The sequence below is a fragment of the Adiantum capillus-veneris genome, chromosome 6, assembly GCF_014529385.1.
Source record: "Adiantum capillus-veneris isolate H3 chromosome 6, ASM1452938v2, whole genome shotgun sequence".
In the NCBI taxonomy this organism is placed as follows: Eukaryota; Viridiplantae; Streptophyta; class Polypodiopsida; order Polypodiales; family Pteridaceae; genus Adiantum; species Adiantum capillus-veneris.
The window spans coordinates 61,153,579-61,175,406 of record NC_140936.1 but is presented as its reverse complement, the minus strand read 5'-3'; the positions used below and the strand labels follow the sequence as shown (position 1 = coordinate 61,175,406).

Here is a 21,828-nt window from a genome sequence, read left to right as displayed (position 1 = left end):
GGTGATGAATCCATCCTCATATGTACTCTGGATGTCGAGATAATATGGCTCGAATCCTCTACTGTAGTCTTTGTCTCAATGCTCTGAAGCTCCTCTCCTTGGTCGTGGGCGTCTCAATCTCCCCAAATGCTCAGTCAATGAGAGCACCGCGGGTGTGAGAATGAGCTGAGCTTTACAGTGGTGGCTGCTCCTCTATCTGTCCAGTGTATGGTGTGAAGAAATCAGTAATCTGTCTTTGGGATTGTCTCTCTCCACATCTCCTCACTCAACTATCTCTGTGTTTGTGTAACTCAAGTAGATACAGTCCAAGACATCTCTCATCCTAGTAGCTCATGACTCTAGTGAAGGGTCCGAAGCCCGACAGTGGAAGCGGCCCCGTACCTCGTAATACAGTGTGCACTGACATATATAATGCATCTCCGTCTCTAGCTCTGTATGGCATATGCCATACGTGGCATATTTTGCTAGCTGTTGGTATCCCTTTGAATCTACCGGTCTCAATCTCAATCTTGTGTGAAGATGTCCGTATCTGAATAATGCCACATCGTAACCCATGAGATAGATGTGTATCCATATAGCTGGGTCGTCACAAACCCATCCCATGTGAGTTGGAAAAGATGCTCTCTATAGTCTTCGTGCCCAACTCATGTGTCGGCTCTAACCATGTTCTCCTCATGTCTAACTGGGTTCAGTCCTGGCAAATGAGTCTAGTAATCTCCACCCGTGTAAGAGACAACGATGGTGCATCAAGGGAGTACTGGAAGGGGGGAAAGCTGTTCATTCTGAAGCTATGTATCTAGAACCATGATGACATCTGTGCATACCAGCATGATGTGTCCCCTTGTAAAGTTAACTCTCTGGAGGACTCAAGGGCCAATCTGGCATCTGTCTCTGGTAGTATCCCATAAGCTGTGCATATAGGAGATTGATCGTGTAAACGCCTCCATCTCCATAGGGGGGATTGCTAATTCCGCTCTAATGATCTCGTGAGGCATGGAGGCCTTGGCTCTAATCAGTCGAGAGATCGTAGATACCAAGGAACTCTCCATACCTCTCCACCCATCCTGACCCCAAACTTGAACCCCATAGGGCATAGCTAAAGCTACCAAGGTATCAAAGAGCCAGAGCTTTGTTCGGGGTTCCTGGAAATGAACTTGCAAACAGGGTAGTTCTCGTTTGACGTACGGGACGTCTCGTTCTGTCGAGCAGATCCCGTCCTGTACCGTTTGTTGTGTTTGTTCTGTACGGTTGCTTTTTGTAATCGTTGGGAATTTTTTTACTGTTGACCATTGACCGTTTGGGATAGCTTTTGGAGCTGTTTTGGAGTGCAATTTCAAGCTTGTTTAGCAACTTTAGCCACATTGGATTCTATCATCTATGTACATAGTACATACTACATAATGCAAAGGCCTAGGACTTAGACTTAAGAATTATTTGTTTTTTTATTTCAAACGTACGTAACGCATTGTCATACATCTTACTTCTTTTTAGTTCGTTTAGTACCACACATCATCGTACGCGTACAAAATGTACGGGACCGTACGAGACCACTAGGCTTGCAAATACATCCTCTCCAATCCTCCCAAGGCCGCCTACGCTCTGGTCAGTCTAGTCTTTGCTGCTCTTTTCAAAGAAAACCTTGGCCCAATGAAGATAAGTGTATGCATTTGTGTAATATGCAGTCTCTTGACCATAAGTGAATGTAGGTGCTGATCTCTCGATTCACTGCGATGTGGTGTTAAACACCATAACCTTGGTTTTACCAAGGTTTACAGACAATCCACTATCCTCTGCAAAGCTATGTAATGCATCCAAATGTCGTTGCATACCCTCTTGGGAGGGGGGGGGGGAGAGAGAAATGAAATGAAATGTTATATTAACGTCTTCAAAAGGCCAAAATGACCTATGAGGCCAATCTGTTACAAAATAGTGAATCTGATACCATGTCTAGGTACAAAAGAACTAGAACAAAGATACTACAACTAAAATCCATCCTTATCTACACTTTGAGAGAGAGAGAAATGAAATGAAATGTTATATTAACGTCTTCAAAAGGCCAAAGTGACCTATGAGACCAGAAAGTTACAATGCGGTGTATTTGATACAAAGTCAGATTAACAAATTAAATTACACTAGGATAACAAAATATAAATACTGCGGAATCCTAGAGATATATATATATATATATATATATATATATATATATATATATATATATATATATATATATATATATATATATATATATAGAGAGAGAGAGAGAGAGAGAGAGAGAGAGAGAGAGATGAAATGTTATATTAATGTCTTCAAAAGCCAAAATAACCTATGAGACCAAAAGGTTACATCGATGTGTGACTTTTGTACAATGTTTTGGGAGAATAGAAATAAAAATAGTTGAAGGTACCTAGAGTGGGTAGGTATGTTAACCTACCCTACATCCTCATCATCACCACCATCATGAGCTCATACTATATAATCTCAAAACATATGAGGAGGTACAATCATATGAGGGCTAATGATGTGTACAATGGAGAAAGTATACAAAGGTGATCATCCCATGAACTCTCATAGGTCTTTAAATATGGCCTCAATGCCCTCCATAGTGAGCTCTCGGATTGGGGGGGGGGGGGGGTTTCTGATGTCACTCAATAATACTCTGTAGCCTTTGATGTGACCTTGTCTACAATCTCAAGATCCTTGCGTCCTCCGGTGTCATGAGTGGCGACGCTAGATGGCTCGATCAAGAAGGATGCCCCCATGAGGGTGTCGCTGGGTAACTTGTGGTGGGCCATCCTGAGTAGTCCCTCTCTGTGAAAAGTAGTGATCTCCTCTATGTGTAGGTCCTCTTCAAGACCCATGCGTTTGTCACGAAAAAGACCGCAGCAGTGGTGAGCATAGAAACATGAAATTTCAAAGCATATTACCTCTCAACCTGAATCCATGCTGTTGAGCACCATTTGTACCATAAAAATTAACGGCATTCTTGGTGGTCCAATTATGCCAAAACCCCCAGTAACGATGCATATCAAAAGGTGACTGAAAATCCTGAGGTTAGTTCATGGAGATATCCAGATGTCTCTAGAGGAGTTGGCCAGTATGTGTCGACGTGTTTTTCTTGCAGCTGTCAAGAGGACGTCACATTTTCCTTTGTCACAAGCTGCACTATTTGTGAGAGAGAAATGAAATGAAATGAAATGATATATTAATGTCTACAAAAGGCCAAAATGACCTACGAGACCAAACTGATTACAATGGTGAGTCTAGTACCAATTCTGGGTACAAACAAAGAAAACTACAAACTAGAAATTGAGATAGGAGTGCTACCGATTCCTATGGGTGGCTGGTAAGCTGAGCAATGGTATAATGCCACAAAGGTACAAAATGGGGATAAGTGTCACCATGATACAATATAGCATAGCATGAAGTCTATCCCGATGGACACTCTAGGTGTCGTGCTAGAATCCTGTGGATCCTCTGCCAATACTGCGTGGCACCCCTCCTCAGTCGTGGTCGTCTCGATCTCCCCAACTCTATAGCTCGGTCAATGAGAGTACCACTGGTGTATGTCTGGGTGGGAACTGAGCTCTGTGGTAGTGGTGGCCCCTTTGCCTCTGTGGTACTCGGACTGAAGAAATCTGAGATGCGTCTCTGGGACTATCTCTGTCTTTGCCCTCTCAATAGAGAGTCTCTATGCCTCTGTATCTCAAGTAAAAATAATCCGAGACATCTCTGATCCTGATATCTCACGACTCTATCTAACAAGTCAAAACCATCTCTGAATAAGCAGTGAAAGCGTCCCCGTATCTCAAAGTAGACTGTGCAGTGACATATGTAGTGAAGCTTTGTCTCTGGCTCTGCATGGCATAACTGACATATCCTACTATTTGCTGGTATGCCTCTGAATCTACTTGTCTCAATCCCAAGCTAGTGTGAAGATGTGCGTATCTGGCCTATGGCACATCGTAGATAGATGTGTGTCCATGTAGCTGGGCCGTGTGACAAATCCGTCTGTCGTGAGATGGAGAAGATGCTCTCTATAGAAAGCCCTCTTCGTACCCAACTCCCGTGATGGCTCTATCCATGTCCTCTTGGTATCAAATTGGATAAGATCCTAAGAATGAGTCTAGTAATCTCCATCCGTATAAGAGCCAAAGATGGTGCATCAAGAGAATACTAGAAAGGGGGCAGCTTGTCCATGCTGAAACCATGTCTCCGAAACCATGAGCTCATCTGTGCATACCAACATGATGTATCTCCTTGTAATGCTAGCTGTCTGGACGACTCAAGAGCAAGCCTAGCATATCTGTCCCTGGTGGTGTCCCATAAGCTGTGTACAAATGATACTGATTTGGTAAGTGCCTCAATCTCCATAGGTGGGGCAGCCAGTTCCGCTTGTATGATGTGATGTGGAACTGAGGCCTTGGTTCTAATCAGCCTAGAAATCATAGATACCAAGGGCCTCTTCATATTACTCCATTCACCAGTGCCAACAAATGGTCCCCATACCTGAACCCCGTAGTGCATAACTGAAGCGACCAAAGTGTCGAAGAGCCAGAGCTTTGTTCGAGGTTCCTGGAACTGAACCTGCGAACAAATCCTCTCTAAACCGCCTAGGGCTGCATAGGCACGAGTCGATCATTTGTCTGCTGCCACTCTCAATGTGAACCTCGGTCCACTAAAGACCGTCCCAAGATATGTGTATGCATCAGTGTACTCCATACTGTCCTGACCATATGTGAATGTAGGTGCTGATCTCCTGATCCACTATGGCGTGGTATTAAATACCATGACCTTGGTTTTATCAAGGTTGACAGACAATCCACTATCCCTTGCAAAACTATGCAATGCGTCCAAATGTCTCTGCATACCCTCTGGTGAGTCTGATATCAACACGATATCGTCAGCATACAATGAAAGAGGAATCCATGTCCCTGCAAACTGAGCACCTCTATCTCCTCCTTTGTCAATATAATCACAGACCTCGTCAACATACATACCAAATAAAGTAGAGGACAATGGGCATCCCTCTTTCACTCCGAGAGTGGAGTGAACTATGTCAAATATCCCCTTTGGGATGCGTACATGACCCATCACTGAACTGTACAATGACATAATCCCCCATATCAGCTCTGTAGGTTCCCCCAATTCCATGAGTCAACGCATCAATCAAGCCCGCAGTACTGTGTCAAAAGATTTGCAGAAGTCCACCAAGCTGCAATATATCCGTCTACCATGTGCTCGACCCTCCTCAATAACAGCTCTGAGTGTAAAGACATGATCCAGTGTGGAGAAACCCCTCCTGAAACCAGCCTGTCCAGGTGCCCGTATGCCCATACTATCTGCCCAACTACTCAGCCTATGCTCAACGATGGATGCATACAACCATGCCAATGTGTGTCCAACCATGATAGTACGGTAATTCCCCGGCACTGTGGGGTCTCCTGTCTTGAAGATAGGTACAATAGTAGACAATCTCCAAGACTTAGGAAAGCCCTCACACATGACACGGTTGAACAACCGTCCAAGCATCTCTGCCAACAAGTCCCCAACATATATAATGTGCGTTGCTACCAAACCCCCATGATCCTGTGCCCGTCTGGTCTTCATCCTGTCAATGGCCTCCTTTACCATCTTAGTGGTAAAGAAGGTGCTCGTAGCCGGACATGGCTGTGGTGGATCTCGTAGTGGTGCCTGTCCAGGTACAATATATAAAGATGCTGCATACTGCCCCCATATCTCTATAGAGGTAATCACTGGTGGGGGAGACTGCTCATGGAATAGACGCCAAGCCTCTCCTGAATCTCTGCGAAGGCAGAGCTGATATAAATCCTGCTCCATCTGGACCAAGAAAGCTCGCTTCTTCTGTCGTACTAGTCGTCGTACAGCAATACGAGACTGTCTATAGGTGATCACTCCCAATGCAGCTCCCGTTGTACCTGAGCTCTCCTTTGTCGACACTCCTCATCATACCAGCTATTCTTAGGCATGTGCCCAGAACGACTTCTCTGACCGGGCTGACTGTGTGGGTATGCCTCTGTCGCTGCCCCATGTAATGTCACTGTCAGCATAGACGTGATCTCCTCCACTGTGTATAATGGCTCTGATGTGCATAAAAGTCTACGTATCTCCTCTGCATAGACTGAGTCAGTCTCTGGTGTAAAAGTATAGCGTGGATGTCTACCACCCCGTGAGGCTTCAGATGTATTGTACTTAAAGGAGATTGATAATGTCAAAAGTGCATGATCTACTGCTATCCCAACATGCCTGGGCCCCACTGTAAAATCCTGAATGTGAGAGATGAAGCTCGGATGTGTCAGAACATAGTCTACAAGACTGGCCCCATGTATGTGTGGAAAACAAGTAAAACCTGCAGATGATGGGAAGGGCGGTAAGCCATTCAGTATGGCTAAACTGTGAGTGGTCGTCATCTCCTTGAGGTATCTCCCATACTCTGTATGCACTCTGTCGTGTGAGCATCTCTCAAGCCCCATCTCCTCTGGCTCTAGCTCTCTGAGCATCTCCTCTGAGGTGTCATAGAAAACCGTCTGTGAACTGCCTGTACGGACATTGAAATCCCCCAATAGTATGATGTCTCCATCCCTGGAAAACTCCCAAATATCATCATCAAGTATAGAGTAAGGAGACTGTCCTCTGGGTGAAGCATATACTGAAGTGCTGGGAGGAAAATAGCATATGGCAATGTACAAGAAACGTCTAGTCTCTGCCCTCGGCCTCACCCACATGTATCTGGCCTAATCATCTCTCTGAACTATGTGCAATAGTGGCTGGAGCTCCTCTTTGAAAAGGACTGCTACACCTCCTGATCCTCTAGTCCCATGCTCAGATCTGGTGCATGTCCGGCAAGCTGTCTCCCATCTGTATCTTGATATATGCGGCATCAACTGTCCTGAAGCCTGATGAGTCTCTGACTACAAAACAATGTCTCTGTCTCTGAAGCTGTCCTCAAAGGCTCTCAAGTCTATACGAACCATTACAGTTCCAAACCGCCATCCTGAGAGTGGTCCCATAGGTCTCGCACAGTCATGTAGAGCAGTGCTCTATAATCACTACTTGCCCATCTCTGTAAAAGGCTGCTCTAATCTCCGGTATGACCTCTCTCATATGTGCAAGCTGTGAGAGGGTAAGGTCATCTCCTAAAAAGATACCTGTTTTCTTGAGGATTGGCCTCTTCTTTAAAAGGTCTTTCTAATCTCCGGCATGACCTCTCTCATATGTGCAAGCTGTGAGAGGGTAAGGTCATCTCCTAAGAAGATACATGTTTTCTTGAGGGTTGGCCTCTTCTTTAAAAGGTCTTTCTTTTCTTCCATGGAGGGAAAGCGCAAAATGAGAGCCCGTTCTTTTGAACTCTCCCCATTACCTTCGTTCTTCTTGCCCACTCTCCAAGCTTGTGTGTGCAAGGGCTTCTCCACCCCCATCATTGACATGAGGCTCTTCACCTCTTGGTCCACCTTATTTGAATCTTTTAGGCCGGTCACTCTCACGTGTAGAGGGCGTACCGTTCTTTGTTGTTCCTCTTCAAGTGTCTTGTTGATGATGTCGGGTGTAGCCAGAATGTCCTTGCCCTTCCCCTTCTTGACAACTTCAATCCACTTTTCAGCCTCTTCCACTTTCTTTTGCGTTTTGGAGAGAACCTCCACCCATAAGGTCTTCTTTTCTCCTTCCTCCTTTATCTCTTTGACTTGCGCTCGTATAATATTTAGCTCATCTATCATTGATGGCTGAATTTCTCCATCTTTAAGGCGTCCTCTCTCTTTAGTTTCGGCAAGTTCCTTCCAAAGGGCTGAGATATTACCTTTTAGAGCTTGAATTTCAGCCCGGAACTCTTTGCGCTCTAATTCCCTCGCCTTTTCCTCGCTCTTTTTCCATTCAAGAAGTGAGCTCTTCTCTTTGTTCCACTCTTCCATGTGAACTTTGAATTCTTTCAACTCTCTTTCAATGGCTGTCATCCTCTAGCTTGTGACCATGAAGTGCGCCGCCATCTTTCTTGCTTGTTTGTTTCACTGAGAGAGAGAGAGAGAGAGAGAGAGAGAGAGAGAGAGAGAGAGAGAGAGAGAGAGAGAGAGAGAGAGAGAAATGAAATGAAATGTTATATTAACGTCTTCAAAAGGCCAAAATGACCTATGAGACCAATCAGTTACAAAATAGTGAATCTAATACCATGTCTGGGTACAAAAGAACTAGAAAAGAACTAGAAGTGGAACAAAATACTACTACTACTACTACAATCTAAAACTACGTGGGTGTAGCAGCTGATACAATAGGTACCCGGTAAACTGGATGTAACAGTGTGTGAAACAAAGATGGAAGAAATGGTGAGGATCCATCCTCATCTGCACTCTAGATGTCGAGAGAGTATGGCTCGAATCTTCTGTTGTAGTCTCTGTCGATGCTGTGTAGCTAATCTCCTCAGTCGCGGTCGTCTGTATCTCTGTAGCTCCAATGCTCGGTCGATGAGAGTGCCAGTAGTGGTCGAATGAGTGTGGGACGAGCTCTGCAGTGGTGGCTGCTCCTCTGGCTGTCCCATATCTAGTGAAAAGAAATCTGTAATGTGTCTCTGGGACTGCCTCTCTCTAGCTCTCCCCAGTAAAGTGTCTCTATACCTGTGTAACTCAAGTAGATATAGTCCAAGACATCTCTGATCCTCATAACTCATGACCCTAGATAGAGGACCAAAACCCTCTCTGAATAAGCAGTGGAAACGCCCCCGTATCTCATAGAACACTGTGCAATGACATATGTAGTGCAACTCTGTCTCTGGCTCTCTCTGGCATAATCGGCATATCCTGCTGTCTGCTGGTATCCCTCTGAATCTACCAATCTCAATCTCGAGCTGATGTGAGGATGTGCGTATCTGACCAATGGCACAACGCAAACCATGAGACATATGTGTGTCCATGTAGCTGGGTCGAATCACAAACCCATCTCCTGTGAGGTGGAGAAGATGCTCTCTATAGAAAGCCATCTTCGTGCTCAACTCCTGAGGCGGCTCTATCCATGTCCTCCTGGTGTTGAGCTGGATCAGGTCCTGACGAATGAGTCTAGTGATCTCCACCCGTGTAAGAGACAGCGAGGGTGCCTGAAGAGAATACTGGAAAGGGGGCAACCTGTCCATGGTGAAGCCATGTGTTTGAAACCATGAAGTCATCTGTGCATACCAGCATGAAGTGTCCCCCTGTAGAGCTAACTGTCTGGAAGACTCAAGGGCCAGTCTAGCATATCTGTCTCTAGTAGTATCCCATAGGCTGTGCACAAAGGACACTGATCTGGTAAGCGCCTCAATCTCCATGGGGGGGACAGCTAGCTCTGCTCGAATGATCGCGTGAGGTACGGAGGCCTTGGCTCTAATCAATCGGGAGATCATAGATACCAAGGGCCTCTCCATACGTCTCCAACCATCCTGGCCTACAGAAGGTCCCCATACTTGTACCCCGTACACCATTTGACTTGCTTCATATGCGATTTTAGGAAGTCGATGCAAAGGGCTACGTTGTGTCTTACGCATGTACTCCACAACCCTTTGCATGCCCAAGACCTCAATAGGAAGCAATCCGGACTCAAGAAGTAAGAGCATGTAGGGTGTTTGTGTCTTGACTTGAAGAAAGTTGGTGAGAAAACGCTTTTGGACATTCTCAAACTCTTTCCGAGTAGACTTCCCGATGCTTCCACCCCACACCTCCACTCCATAAAGAAGCACCGGTGTCACCAATGTGTCAAAGAGGTACTTTTTGGGAGCCCAACACTTGATCTCTCATGCATTGCACATGTTCTCAAATGCATAATACGCCCTCTTTCCGGCTTCCAAGCGACGCATTGCACAATCCTTCCATTTATGATTGGATGGAACCTCAAGGCCAAGGTACTTGAAGTGATCTACCACTTCAAGTTTCTCATTGTTATATACAATGCATGGATTTTCATCATTGAGGGTCTTTACAAGCATAACCTTGGTTTTGGATCCATTCACGATCAGCCCGCTATGTAGGCAAAAGCGTTCCAAGACACTCATAAGCTTTTGTGCATCTTCTAAGGTATGTGCCAAGAGCACTACATCATCGGCATAAAGCAAAAGCATGATCACCGCATTTCCAATCTTAATCTCTTCTATGCCTTCTTGCTGCATAAAGTCAAGAACCATGCATTCCAATTCATCAATGAGTAGCCCAAAGAGGATTGGGGAAAGTGGGTATCCTTGTTTGACACCAATAGTGCTTGCAAAAAATTCTGAAATTCCATCTCCCATACGTAATCGACATATCACTTTTTGGTAGATGCGAAAGACTGCATGCATAAATTCTCTCGGCACTTGAAGGCTTTTCATACGTCTCCAAAGATTTCCTCGCGGTACTATGTCAAAAGCTTTCTTGAAATCCACAAAGCAACAATACAACTTTTTTCCTTTCAATCGAGACGCTTCCATAAGAACTCGAAGAGTGACAAGGTGATCAATAGTGCTATGATGCTTTCGAAAACCTGCTTGGCCAAGTGCACGTTTGCCATTCTTTTCAGCCCATTCACTTATCTTCATCTCCATGATACATCCAAATAACTTTGCCATTAAAGAACCAACCATTATAGTGCGATAGTTGTTCACATTGTTTACATCTCCTCCTTTGTGCAAAGGTTTGATCCAATTTGCACTCCAATCATGAGGCATGTTATACTGAAGTGCAAGGTTAAACATATCGCATATCCAATATCGTGTTTTCTTGCTTGTCCATTTAATCATTTCAGCCTTGACACCTTGAAGGTCACCTGCCTTGCGAGTAGCAAGTTTCTCAAGCGCGCGCCATACATCTTCAATGGTAAAGAAGGGAGACATAAACGGAAGGGAGCTACAACACTCCATCTTATCAACATTGGGTTGCTCATAGAGGTTCTTACAATGCATATACATATCCTCAAGAGTCAAGTCACCAAAGCTCTCAACGCGCTTGCCTTTTAGATTTTGCCAAAACTTGCCACATGCATGTGCTTTCTCTTGTGCTAAAAGAAGTTGTTTTTCGACTTCCCACCTTCTCCTCTTCTTTTGAACAAGTGCTTTGTATGTGTGTGAACATTCCAAGTAAACTTCTTTGTCTTTGATTACAGCCAATCTTAGCAAGTGTTTTTGGGCTTGACTACATTCCATGTCAAACCATTTCTTCTTGGTGCTACCCTTCTTAGACCTTTTGCAAGACATGTGTTTCACCGAAAAGCATTCCTTCGCACAAGAGAAAATTACTTCTTTGAAAACTTTCCACTTGCATTCTAATGTTAGGCTCTCTTGATGCTCTATCATGCTTAACATTTGGTCCACCATATCAGCATATATAAGTGCTCGTTTGAAGTCTAGACGTAGGTACAAATGATTCACATCATGATTGGAGGCTACATGCTCGGGCCGTGTACCACACTTGAGGTCAATACATAACATCCTATGATCCGATTCCGGATTCCATTTACCAAGTGTAAAGCTTTGTATGCATTCTAGAGTGGCTTCCGAGAACAACATATAGTCAATCACGCTAGCACCGTTGTGCTTTCTACATGTAAAGTCATTGGTGCCTTGCCATAGAGATACACCATTTGCAATGAGCATTCCGGTACTATTGCACATATGTAGAAGTGACTTTCCATAGTGATCCACTTCTTTTGCATCATTAGAACTTCGATTATACATCTATGAGTCATCCATTCTTCTTGAGATATGCGGCATGTCTACTTGTTGTGTGTCGTGTTGTAACATATTTGTGCGAGCATTCATGTCTCCAAAAACAATGACTTCACCTTGATCCTTGTAATGAGCAATGTCTTCCTCTAGTTCAACAAAGGGCTGATCTCTATCCATATTCAAGCAGGCATAAAAGTTGGAGTCATAGTGAGGAATGTAGCAACCGGCCACAAACATGACTTGACCATTTAGTGGGCTGATTTTCAGCCATAAGTAGCGTTTATACTTATCTTCTTTGACAATGGAAACATCTTTCAAACCCTTTTTGGTCATACATGCTACGCCTCCTTGGCCTCTTCGTTGCTTTGCATTTTTGGCCCACATCAAAGAATGCATCGTATTTGTCAAATCCAAGAATTCGTTGCGCATCATGCTCCCATGTTTCGACAAGAAGTATCACATCAGAGTCATTGGTAAGCTCATCAATGCCAATTCCCGCATTCCATGGATACCCGTTACAATTCCAAAAGCTTATTCGCAAGCGTGAGTTGGTCTCATAGATCATGTGTCCCTATTTGTTGGGTGGACTTGCATCCTCCTTAAGTGGCTTTTCTTCTTGAGGTGATACCTTAACCTTCTTGCTTCTTTCCTCATATGCTTTGCGACGTACATTTTGTTGCATAAGAGTGCGATCCTCATATACATTACAACCTATTCCTTTGAGGTAGATCCAACCATTGTTAAGGATGATCTTTCTCTTTACCTCATCAGCCATGGTACATACAATAGGTCTTTCTCCCGAGCGAGGGACTCCTTGTTTTCCAACTCGATGTGCACCATAAGCCATGATTCCTGACATGCCAAAGTGTGTAGCAAAAAAATCTTCAATAGCAACTGCAAGAGATTGGGGTGTTTCCATGCTTTCCTCCTTGATTCCACGAATGACGATGTTCTTTGAGCGTTTTTGTCGTTCGTGCAATTCTTGAGAGAGAGAGAGAGAGAGAGAGAGAGAGAGAGAGAGAGAGAGAGAGAGAGAGAGAGAGAGATGAAATGAAATGTTATATTAATGTCTTCAAAAGGCCAAAATGACCTATGAGACAAAACTGTACCATGTCTGAGTACAAAAGACTAGAACAAAAATACTACTACTACTACTAGAATGCATCCTCATCTGCACTCTGGATGTCGAGAGAGTATGGCTCGTATCCTCTGCTGTAGTCTCCGTCGATGCTGTGTAGCCCCTCTCCTCAATCATGGCCGTTTGGATCTCCGTAGCCTCTAGTGCTCGGTCGATGAGAGTGCCAGTAGTGGTCGAATGAGTGTGGGCGGAGTTCTGCAGTGATGGCTGCTCCTCTGGCTATCCCATATCTAGTGAAAAGAAATCTGTAATCCGTCTCTGGGACTGTCCCTCTCTAGCTCTTCCCAGTAAACTGTCGCTATATTTGTGTAACTCAAGTAGATATAGCCCAAGACATCTCTGATCCTCATAACTCATGACCCTAGAGAGGACCGAAACCCTCACTGAATAAGCAGTGGAAACGGCCCCGAATCTCATAGTACACTGTGCAATGACATATGTAATGTAGCTCTGTCTCTGGCTCTAGCTAGCATAAACGGTTGTCTGCTGGTATCCCTCTGAATCTATCAGTCTCATAGAGAAATGAAATGAAATGATATATTAACGTCTTCAAAAGGCCAAAATGACCTATGAGACCATCAGATACAAAGTGGTGAATCTAATACAATGTCTGAAGTACAAGTACAAAAAGTACTGAATGTAAAAAATGAAAACTGAAAATGAAGTGTGAAATGTGAAAATGTAGAATAAGCCCTCAATGACAATCTGGGTGTCGTGCTAGAATGCCTCTGATCTTCTGCTGGAGTCTCCGTCGATGGAGTGTGCTCCTCTGTCTCGGTCGTGGTCGTCTCGATCTCCCGAGCTTAGTTTCCTTGTCAATGAGGGTGCCTCTGGTATGAATGCGGATACAACCCTGTGTTGGTGGTTGGTCTCCTGGCTCCCTCGATCCAAAGAAATCTGTGATCTGTCTCTGTGATTGTCGTACTCCATGTCTCCTCAGCAGACTATCTCTATGTCCGTGTAGCTCAAGTAGATATAAGCCAAGGCACCTCTGATCCTGATACCTCATGACTCTATCTAGGGGTCCAAAACCCTCCCTGAATAAGCAATGGAAGCGCCCTCGTATCTCATAATACATAGTGCAGTGGCATATGTAGTGTAGCTTTGTCTCCGGCTCTCTACCGCATAGCTGGCATATCCTAGACTCCGGTGGTATCCCTCTGAATCTACCCGTCTCAATCTCCAGCTGGTGTGAGGATGTGCGAATCTGACCAATAGCACATCGCAGACCATGAGACAAATGAGTGTCCATGTAGCTCGGACGAGTCACAAACCCATCTCCCGAAAGTTGAAGAAGATGCTCTTTGTAGAAAGCCATCTTCGTGCCCAACTCTTGCATCGGCTCTACCCATTTCCTTCTGGTGTCCAACTGTATAAGATCTTGACGAATGAGTCTAGTGATCTCCGTCCGTGTGACTGGCAGGGAGGGTGCATCCAAAGAATACTGAAAGGGAGGCAATCTATCCATGCTGAGACCATGCCTCTGAAACCATGAGGTCATCTGCGCATACCAACATGATGCGTCTCCCTGCATCGCTAACTGTCTAGAGGACTCAAGAGCCAATCTAGTATATCTATCTCTATGTGTATCCCATAGACTGTGCATAAAGGACAATGATCTGGTAAGAGCCTCAATCTCTATAGGAGGGGCGGCTACCTCCGCTCGAATAATCGCATGTGGTACGGAGGCCTTGGATCTAATCATCCGGGATATCATAAAATCTAAGGGTCTCTCCATGTTCCTCCAACTGTCATGATTCATAGATGGTCCCCAAACCTGGACCCCATAAAGCATAGCTGAAGCAACCAAAGTATCAAAGAGCCATAGCTCTTGTTCGTGGTTCTTGAAGAGAGAGAGAGAGAGAGAGAGAGAGAGAGAGAGAGAGAGAGAGAGAGAATGTAATATTAACATCTTCTAAAGGCCAAAATGACCTATGAGACCAAAGAGTTACATCATGGTGAATCTGATACAAGGTCTGGATAAAAGAAAGAAACTAACTAAATAGAAACACTACTAGAGCTGTAAAAAGGTGGGCATCAAGAGCCTAAGGGGTACATATACAAAATGTGGGTGTGTATCTCAAAGAACTGATACAAAATGGTCGATAAGTTTGTATCAAAATTAGGGGATGGCTCGCATCAATTGGTGCATGATCATGTCGATGCCCTCCATGGTGAGAGTCTGCACAGGTTGTCTTCCATGTCTTGCCAATAAAGATTTGATCTTCTCCTGCGACCTCCTCCGGCGATGGGAGCATCCCCTCATCTAACCTAAATTAAGTTGGATTCAACGTAGAGAGCCACACACACCCGTTAGTCCAAGTAGAATGCTATTTGCATTCTACTTAGACACGCTTATCAATAATGCTTAAGGCTTACACGAGGGAGGGATGCCAATTGGAGCTTTAGACTTGAGAACGAGCCTTGAGGGAGGGATGGAGCTTGGTTCTTGAGGCTTGAACTTCAATGAAGGCTTGGAGCCTTGAGGTCCAAGGGAGAGGGAGAGAGATTTTGAGGGAGAGGGAGAGGGTGAGGTTGAGAACTTGAGAGTGATGGAGCTTGAGGCCTTGAGCCTTGAGGTTTGAAGCCTCGAGGGAGGGGGAGAGGGACAGGGTGAAGTTGAAAGCTTGAGGGAGGGGGTTTAAAGGCCCTTTTTATATAGGAGGGGATGGGAAGGACCTTCCCAATCCACCCGATCCCCCCCAATAGTCCAAAAGAGCTGCCCCAAACAGCCACATTTTTCACATTTTTCACAATCCACCCGATCCCCCCCAATAGTCCAAAAGAGCTGTCACATTTTTCAAGTTCCGGATGCTCTCGTTCCGCATTCCGATTGAAGTTCCGGTTATGCCTGAGAAGGAAACAGCCTTGTCTCCGTTCCGAGGAAGTGCCCAGCTTGGGAACGCGTTCTGGGAATGGGAGGGCCCCGTTCCGCCCATTCCCTATTACTCTGCTGTATCGACGTTCTTTGGGTATCCAACTAAGACAGATCTTGTGATACGAGTATAGTGACCTCCTTGAGAGAGAAATGAAATGAAATGAAATGTTGTATTAACGTCTTCAAAAGGCCAGAGTGACCTATGAGACCAAGCTGATACAAAAGTGGTGAATTTGTTACAATGTCTGAAAAGTGTGAAAGTGTGAAAATAAATGCGAAAAACTAAATACAGATAAACTTCTTAGGAGCATTCTAGGTGTCTGGCTAGAATGCTTCTAATCCTTTGTTGTAGTCTCCTCCGGTGAAGTGTGCTTCTGCATCTCGGTCGTGGTCGTCTCGATTTCCTAAGCTCGATCGCCCTGTCAATGAGGGTGCCTTTGGTATGAATGTGGGTACTCCTTTGTGCTCGCTGCTGGCCTCTTGCTTCTCCTTCCATTCCTGCTTCTCTCGATCTGAAGAAATCTGTGATCTGCCTCTGAGGCTGTAGTGCTCTTTGTCTTCTCATTAGATTATCCCTGTGCCGATGTAGTTCTAGTAGGTACAAGCCTAAGCACCTTTGATCTTGGTATTGCACGACTCTATCTAGAGGTCCAAAGCCTTCTTTAAATAGGCAATGGAAACGCCCACGTATCTCATAGTTTACGTGCAGTGACATATGTAATGTAATTTTGTCTCCGGCTCCATTCCGCATAACTTGCAAATTTTGCTCTCAGGTGGGATTCCCCTAAATCTGCCAAATTCAATTTCCAGCTGATGTGAGGATGTACGAATCTGACCAATAGCACATCTCAAACCATGAGACAGGTGGGTATCCATGTAGCTCGGGCGAATCACAAATCCATCTTCAGATAGCTGTAGGAAGTTTTCTTTGTAGTCGGCCATCTTCGTGCCCAATTCTTGTGTAGGGTCTACCCATGTCCTCTTGGTGTCCAACTGTATAAGATCCTCGCGGATGATTTTATTAATCTCCGTTCGTGTGATTGCCAGTGATGGAGCCTCAAGAGAGTATTGGAAGGGGGGTAATCTTTCCATACTGAACCCGTGTCTCTGAAACCACAAGGACAGTTGCGCATACCAGCATGATGTATCTCCTTTCATTGCTAATTGTCGAGAGGATTCGAGGGCCAATCTAGTATATCAGCAATTATTTGTATCCCACAAACCATGTATAAAGGACACTGCTCGGGTAAGAGCTTCAATTTCTATCGGAGGGGCAGCTAGTTCCGCTCGAGTAATCGCGTGTGGTACGGAGGCCTTGGCTCTAATCATTCGGGAAATCATAGATACCAAAGGTCTCTCCATTGACTTCCAATTATCCTGATCCACAGATGGTCCCCAAATCTGGACCCCATAAAGCATAGCCGAAGCCACCACAGTATCAAAGAGCCAAAGTTTTGTTCGTGGTTCCTGAAACTGCACTTGTGAACACATCCTCTCCAACCCTCCCAAGGCCGCAGAGGCTCTGGACAATCTAGCATCCGCTGCTTTCTTAAGAGTAAACTTCGGTCCTGTAAATACCACACCAAGGTATGTGTATGCATCTGTGTACTCTACTGTATCCTGGCCATAAGCAAATGTAGGTGCCGATCTCCTAACCCACTGCGGTGTGGTGTTAAACACCATAACTCTCTCTCTCTCTCTCTCTCTCTCTCTCTCTCTCTCTCTCTCTCTCTCTCTCGGCAGGTGTTAGCACACATTAGTCCCTACGCAACTCAACATTATTTGAAGCGTTTCATTAGTGTTAAGTAAAAACGAAGCCGACTCCTACTTAAGTGGATTCTTCATTTGATAAGAGGTGAAGCTAACAGTTTCGAGATATTAACTAAGATGCTATTTCACGGTGCCAAGCAGTAATAGTTAAGGATATGAGACATACTCCAAATGATTGTGTGAAATCAAAGCATGGACGATGTGGGAGCAAGCAACGCTCATCATCTCTTCCTGAATTACTCGACTTCTGCCTTGCACCAACTTCCTAAAGGGTTCAAATAAGGCCAATAGCTGGTCTAGCTCGCCGGCATTACCTAAGCTTTGCTGCACCACAGGTTAAGCCAGAAAACAGATTGTTATAAACATGAAAACCAGTAAGGTAGATTTACCCACAGGTAAATTTTTAGCTCTTGTGCAATGTGTGTCAAACATTAGCAACACAAGCAAATCATGGAAACTGGATGCCGTCTACAGCAGAGCTAGATCAAAGCAAGCCTATTTAATGCCTTTGAATCTATTTAAGCCAAGTTTTCTTGAGAAGCTGAACAAACAATGACAGGTATCCTTAACATATGCCAACAGCGTTCACAATTTGTCTCCTGACTGCGCATGCCATAATATTGAAGGTGATCTCAAAAGGCAGGCTATTAATTTGCATCAAAATGACGAAGTTTAGTGCATGTACTTCCTTTAATGCAGATCAAGTATCTGCTGACCATACCAGCAGATGTCTGTGTGCAAAAACTCATCTATGCTGCAAGACAAGCATGCTGCTTTCAAATGTATTCGGAAAACAATGCTTTTTTGCCCATACTATCAAGGCCTCTTTTTCTAAAGAGCTCAAGGTTGACACGTACGGTCATGTACCATCAGCACATGTACGAAGACCTGCAGTACTAATGGTACAAAATTTTAGCGTAATGTGGATGTTGCGTATGATAAAAGTTAGAAAGCTTGTTAGTTTAGCCTAGATTCTAGTCTCTAAAGAAAAAACACCAAGGAAAAGAGCTTATTGGGATGAAGGACTAATAAGGCTAGAGCCCAAACACATAAAAAATGGTCCTGAACAAAACATACTAGTTCATGGTACAGAGCAGAACGTACAGATTGTCCCATACATCAAATGTGAACAACCTTGGAAGAGCCATTCACCAAGTCAGCATTATTACAACCACCTCATTAAGAGAGGATGCAGCAATCACATCGCACCTTATCGATGCCTATATTTGTTGATACTGAAACATAGAATAGCCCCTTCAAATTATCAAGACTGGATTGGAGGTTCTGTTCATTTCTTTGACTCCAACTATAGTGATAAGCACGTGCCTGATATAGTTTGGGGATAGCTAACACACGCACACGTGCACACACACACTTTTTAGCGGAACACTGTAAGGCTCCGAAAGCTAGAAACAGTCAAAGTAAATCCTATAGGCATCAAGAGTGATGTCTCCAGCGTCATAAGCAAAATGTAGTGCTTGACCAAGAGATGATTTGAAATAGGGGGAGGGGTCAACATAAGTGCCTTGGAACATTAAGGAGTTCTTGTGGTGCCAGATGGCCCACAAAGTCCAAAATCTGACCCAGGTGAACACCGCAAACTGGGAATGCGGTGACTGAAGCACCCCAAAGAGCCAAAAGCGCCCGTGAAAAGAGCCGGAAGGAAAACGCAGCCGAAGAGCAGTCGACACTTGCCGAATGAAGGCTCTGGAGTGGCGACAACGCTAGTAAGTGTGGCACGGTCTCCTCAGCTTCAAGGCATCTGGGGCAGTGGGAAGGTGCAATATGCCGAGCATGTAACACACTGCCAACAGGTAGAGCTCCCACCAAGCAACGCCACAAGAAAACACGTTCCTTCAAAGGGAGATGACTTTGCCAAATACGAGACACTGTGTGTTGCCACCACAAGGATGACTCGGAGAGCAACCACAGCTGATTACCATGATGCACAATCCATTTATCAGGCTGAAGGATGGCATATACACTGCCAGCTGAGATGCACTCCAATCTCGTAGTAGCCAGATTCCAATCGGAGAAGCGAGAGTCCACATCCAAAGGAGGAATGGGTAAGTGATCAGCAAGCATCCCTTGAATTTCCGGCTAGAGAGAAGAATAGTGAGGACCCAACCGAAAGCGGGACACTGCATCAACGAACGAAAGAACATAACCCGAGTCATCAAGCACCTGATGCACCTGACAAATTCCTTTTTGGGCAAGAAAATATGCTTGGCGAGGAGACTGTTGAGCCCTGCTCCAATGCAGACTCTCCAAACGAAGAGAGTTACCCACAACCGATAGTCGACCATTCCAAGCCAAATGCGAAGTGACAACCTTCCAATCAACAATGAGAGAAGAAGTAAAGGGACATCCAGGAATATGTCCTTCAAGCTTCCCAAAAACATCCCAATAAGTCGGTTGCCAATGACCAAAAACTGGGGTGACAATGTGCGTACACAAATGTGTGACCATGAGAGCACAGGGTTGCTGCTGCTCCACCACATACACACACACACACACACACTTTTTTTTGTAAATCTATTTGATTAATTTACTAGTGGGAAACCTCAAAGCGAGGAAAACCACCAAAAGGGTAATATGCAAGGGGAAGAACACAGAACTACTCAGCTGTACAGCGTAGCTAGAAACATTCATAGGAAAGCCGATGTATCTCTGCAGTGATATCACCAACTTCCAAGACAAACTGTAACGATTGCCTAAGGAAAATCTTGAAGAGTGGGAACGGGTCTGCATGAGCATGATGAAACATGTAAGCATTACGCTGACTCCACAGGGTCCAATAAGCCCAGTATCTGACCCACATAAAGAAGACCGCAAAACGCTGTAGTGTCGGTGAGAAAATACCAAATACCCAGAACCTTTTGTGAAAAACAAACCCAGGAAAGCAGAGCCGCATACAGGCTGATACACGGCGAAGGAAGTCTCTAGTAATGCAGCAATCCCACAACAAATGATAAATATCCTCTTTTGCAGTGGAGCAACGGACGCAAGAGGAAGAGCGAATATGACGTGCCCTAAGAAAAGTGCCAACAGGAAGCACTCCAAGCAAACAACGTCAAAGAAAGAGTCGCTCCTTCAACGGCAAGTGACTTTTCCACAAGGCAGAGAGAAGCTTCCTCCACCAAAGATCAGATTTGTGCATGTGCCAAAGGGCATTGCAATGATCAGCAAGCCAAGATAGTGGTAGCAGAAGAGCATAAATTTGACCCGCAGAAATATCCCGAAAAGGCGTACCCCGAAGAGCCCAATCAGACATGCTATCACCATCAGGTAAAGGTGAAAGTGGTAAAAGTCATGCAACATACTTTAAAGTTCTCTCCAAAACTGACGGTAATGCATGCCCAATCCAAAACGGCAAGCGGCATAGGGGAACTCAAAAGTATATCCAGCCTCATCGACGACATCCTCAACCACACGAATGCCACGGCCTGAGAGAAAATAAGCCTGGCGAGGGGAGCGGTCGACCAGAGTAAGAGAAAATGCTCGGCTCCAATGGAGACTCTCCAAACGAATCGAATCAGCTTCCTGCCAAGGATTCCATGAAAGATGAATCGGAACCTCTTTCCAGGCAGACACTAAAGTGGAAGCAAGAGGACATCCAAGAATGTACCCTTCCATTTTGCCGAAAACCACCTCCTAGATAGATGGTTGCCAATGGCCAAAAGAGGAAGTAACAACATGCTGACCAAGGTGTGCAAACATAAGAGTCCAAAGCTGAATTTGCTGCGCAAGTGTAGGCAACAATGTAGCTTTCCGAGCAAGAACATGCCTGCGCAAATCCAAAATGTTAAGGCCATCCATGCGCCTAGGAGTGCAAAGCTTTCCCATAGACATCAAGCGCAAGCCTTTTTTCTGTGCATGGGTCCGCCACAAATGGGACATAATGTCCGAGATAAAAGAATCAAGGCAACGACAAGGCCAATGCATCAGTGGCAAAAAGAACTGAACATAAGCCAACAGGATACTTTGAACAATTCGCAGACGAACATGCAATGGCAAAGTGGATAACTTCTAGTAGTGCAATTTGACTTTCAATCGTTGCATAACCCAATCCACTTTCTAAGAATGAGTGACATTCCATCCAATTGGATAACCCAAATGCCTAGTAATTACATTTGGAGAAATAATCTCACCTGGCCACAATAGACTGGGCCAATCACAAGAACGAAGAGGCAGAAGCTTCGATTTACAAAAGTTGACTTTAAACCTAGCCGCAATGCCAAAAAGTTTCAATGCTTCCATAATCACTCCGACATCAGCCTTTTGATTACGAGGCATAAACAACGAATCATCTGCGTAAGCCTCGCCAACAAAGGTACGACCCGAAGGTAGCTGCAAACCATGAAGACGCTC

The 21,828-nt window shown here is 44.8% G+C and overlaps 1 protein-coding gene across 2 annotated transcripts in view; it reads right to left on the bottom strand.

Moving 5' to 3' along the window:
• LOC147455589 (uncharacterized) overlaps nt 1-21,828 on the bottom strand; it is a 177,915-nt gene that overhangs the window by 20,276 nt on the left and 135,811 nt on the right. For both annotated transcript variants that reach the window (XM_086514336.1, XM_086514335.1), the window contains exon 13: nt 17,624-17,781. In XM_086514336.1, the coding sequence (XP_086370462.1) occupies nt 17,624-17,781 (158 nt within the window). The remainder of the gene's footprint in view (nt 1-17,623; nt 17,782-21,828) is intronic.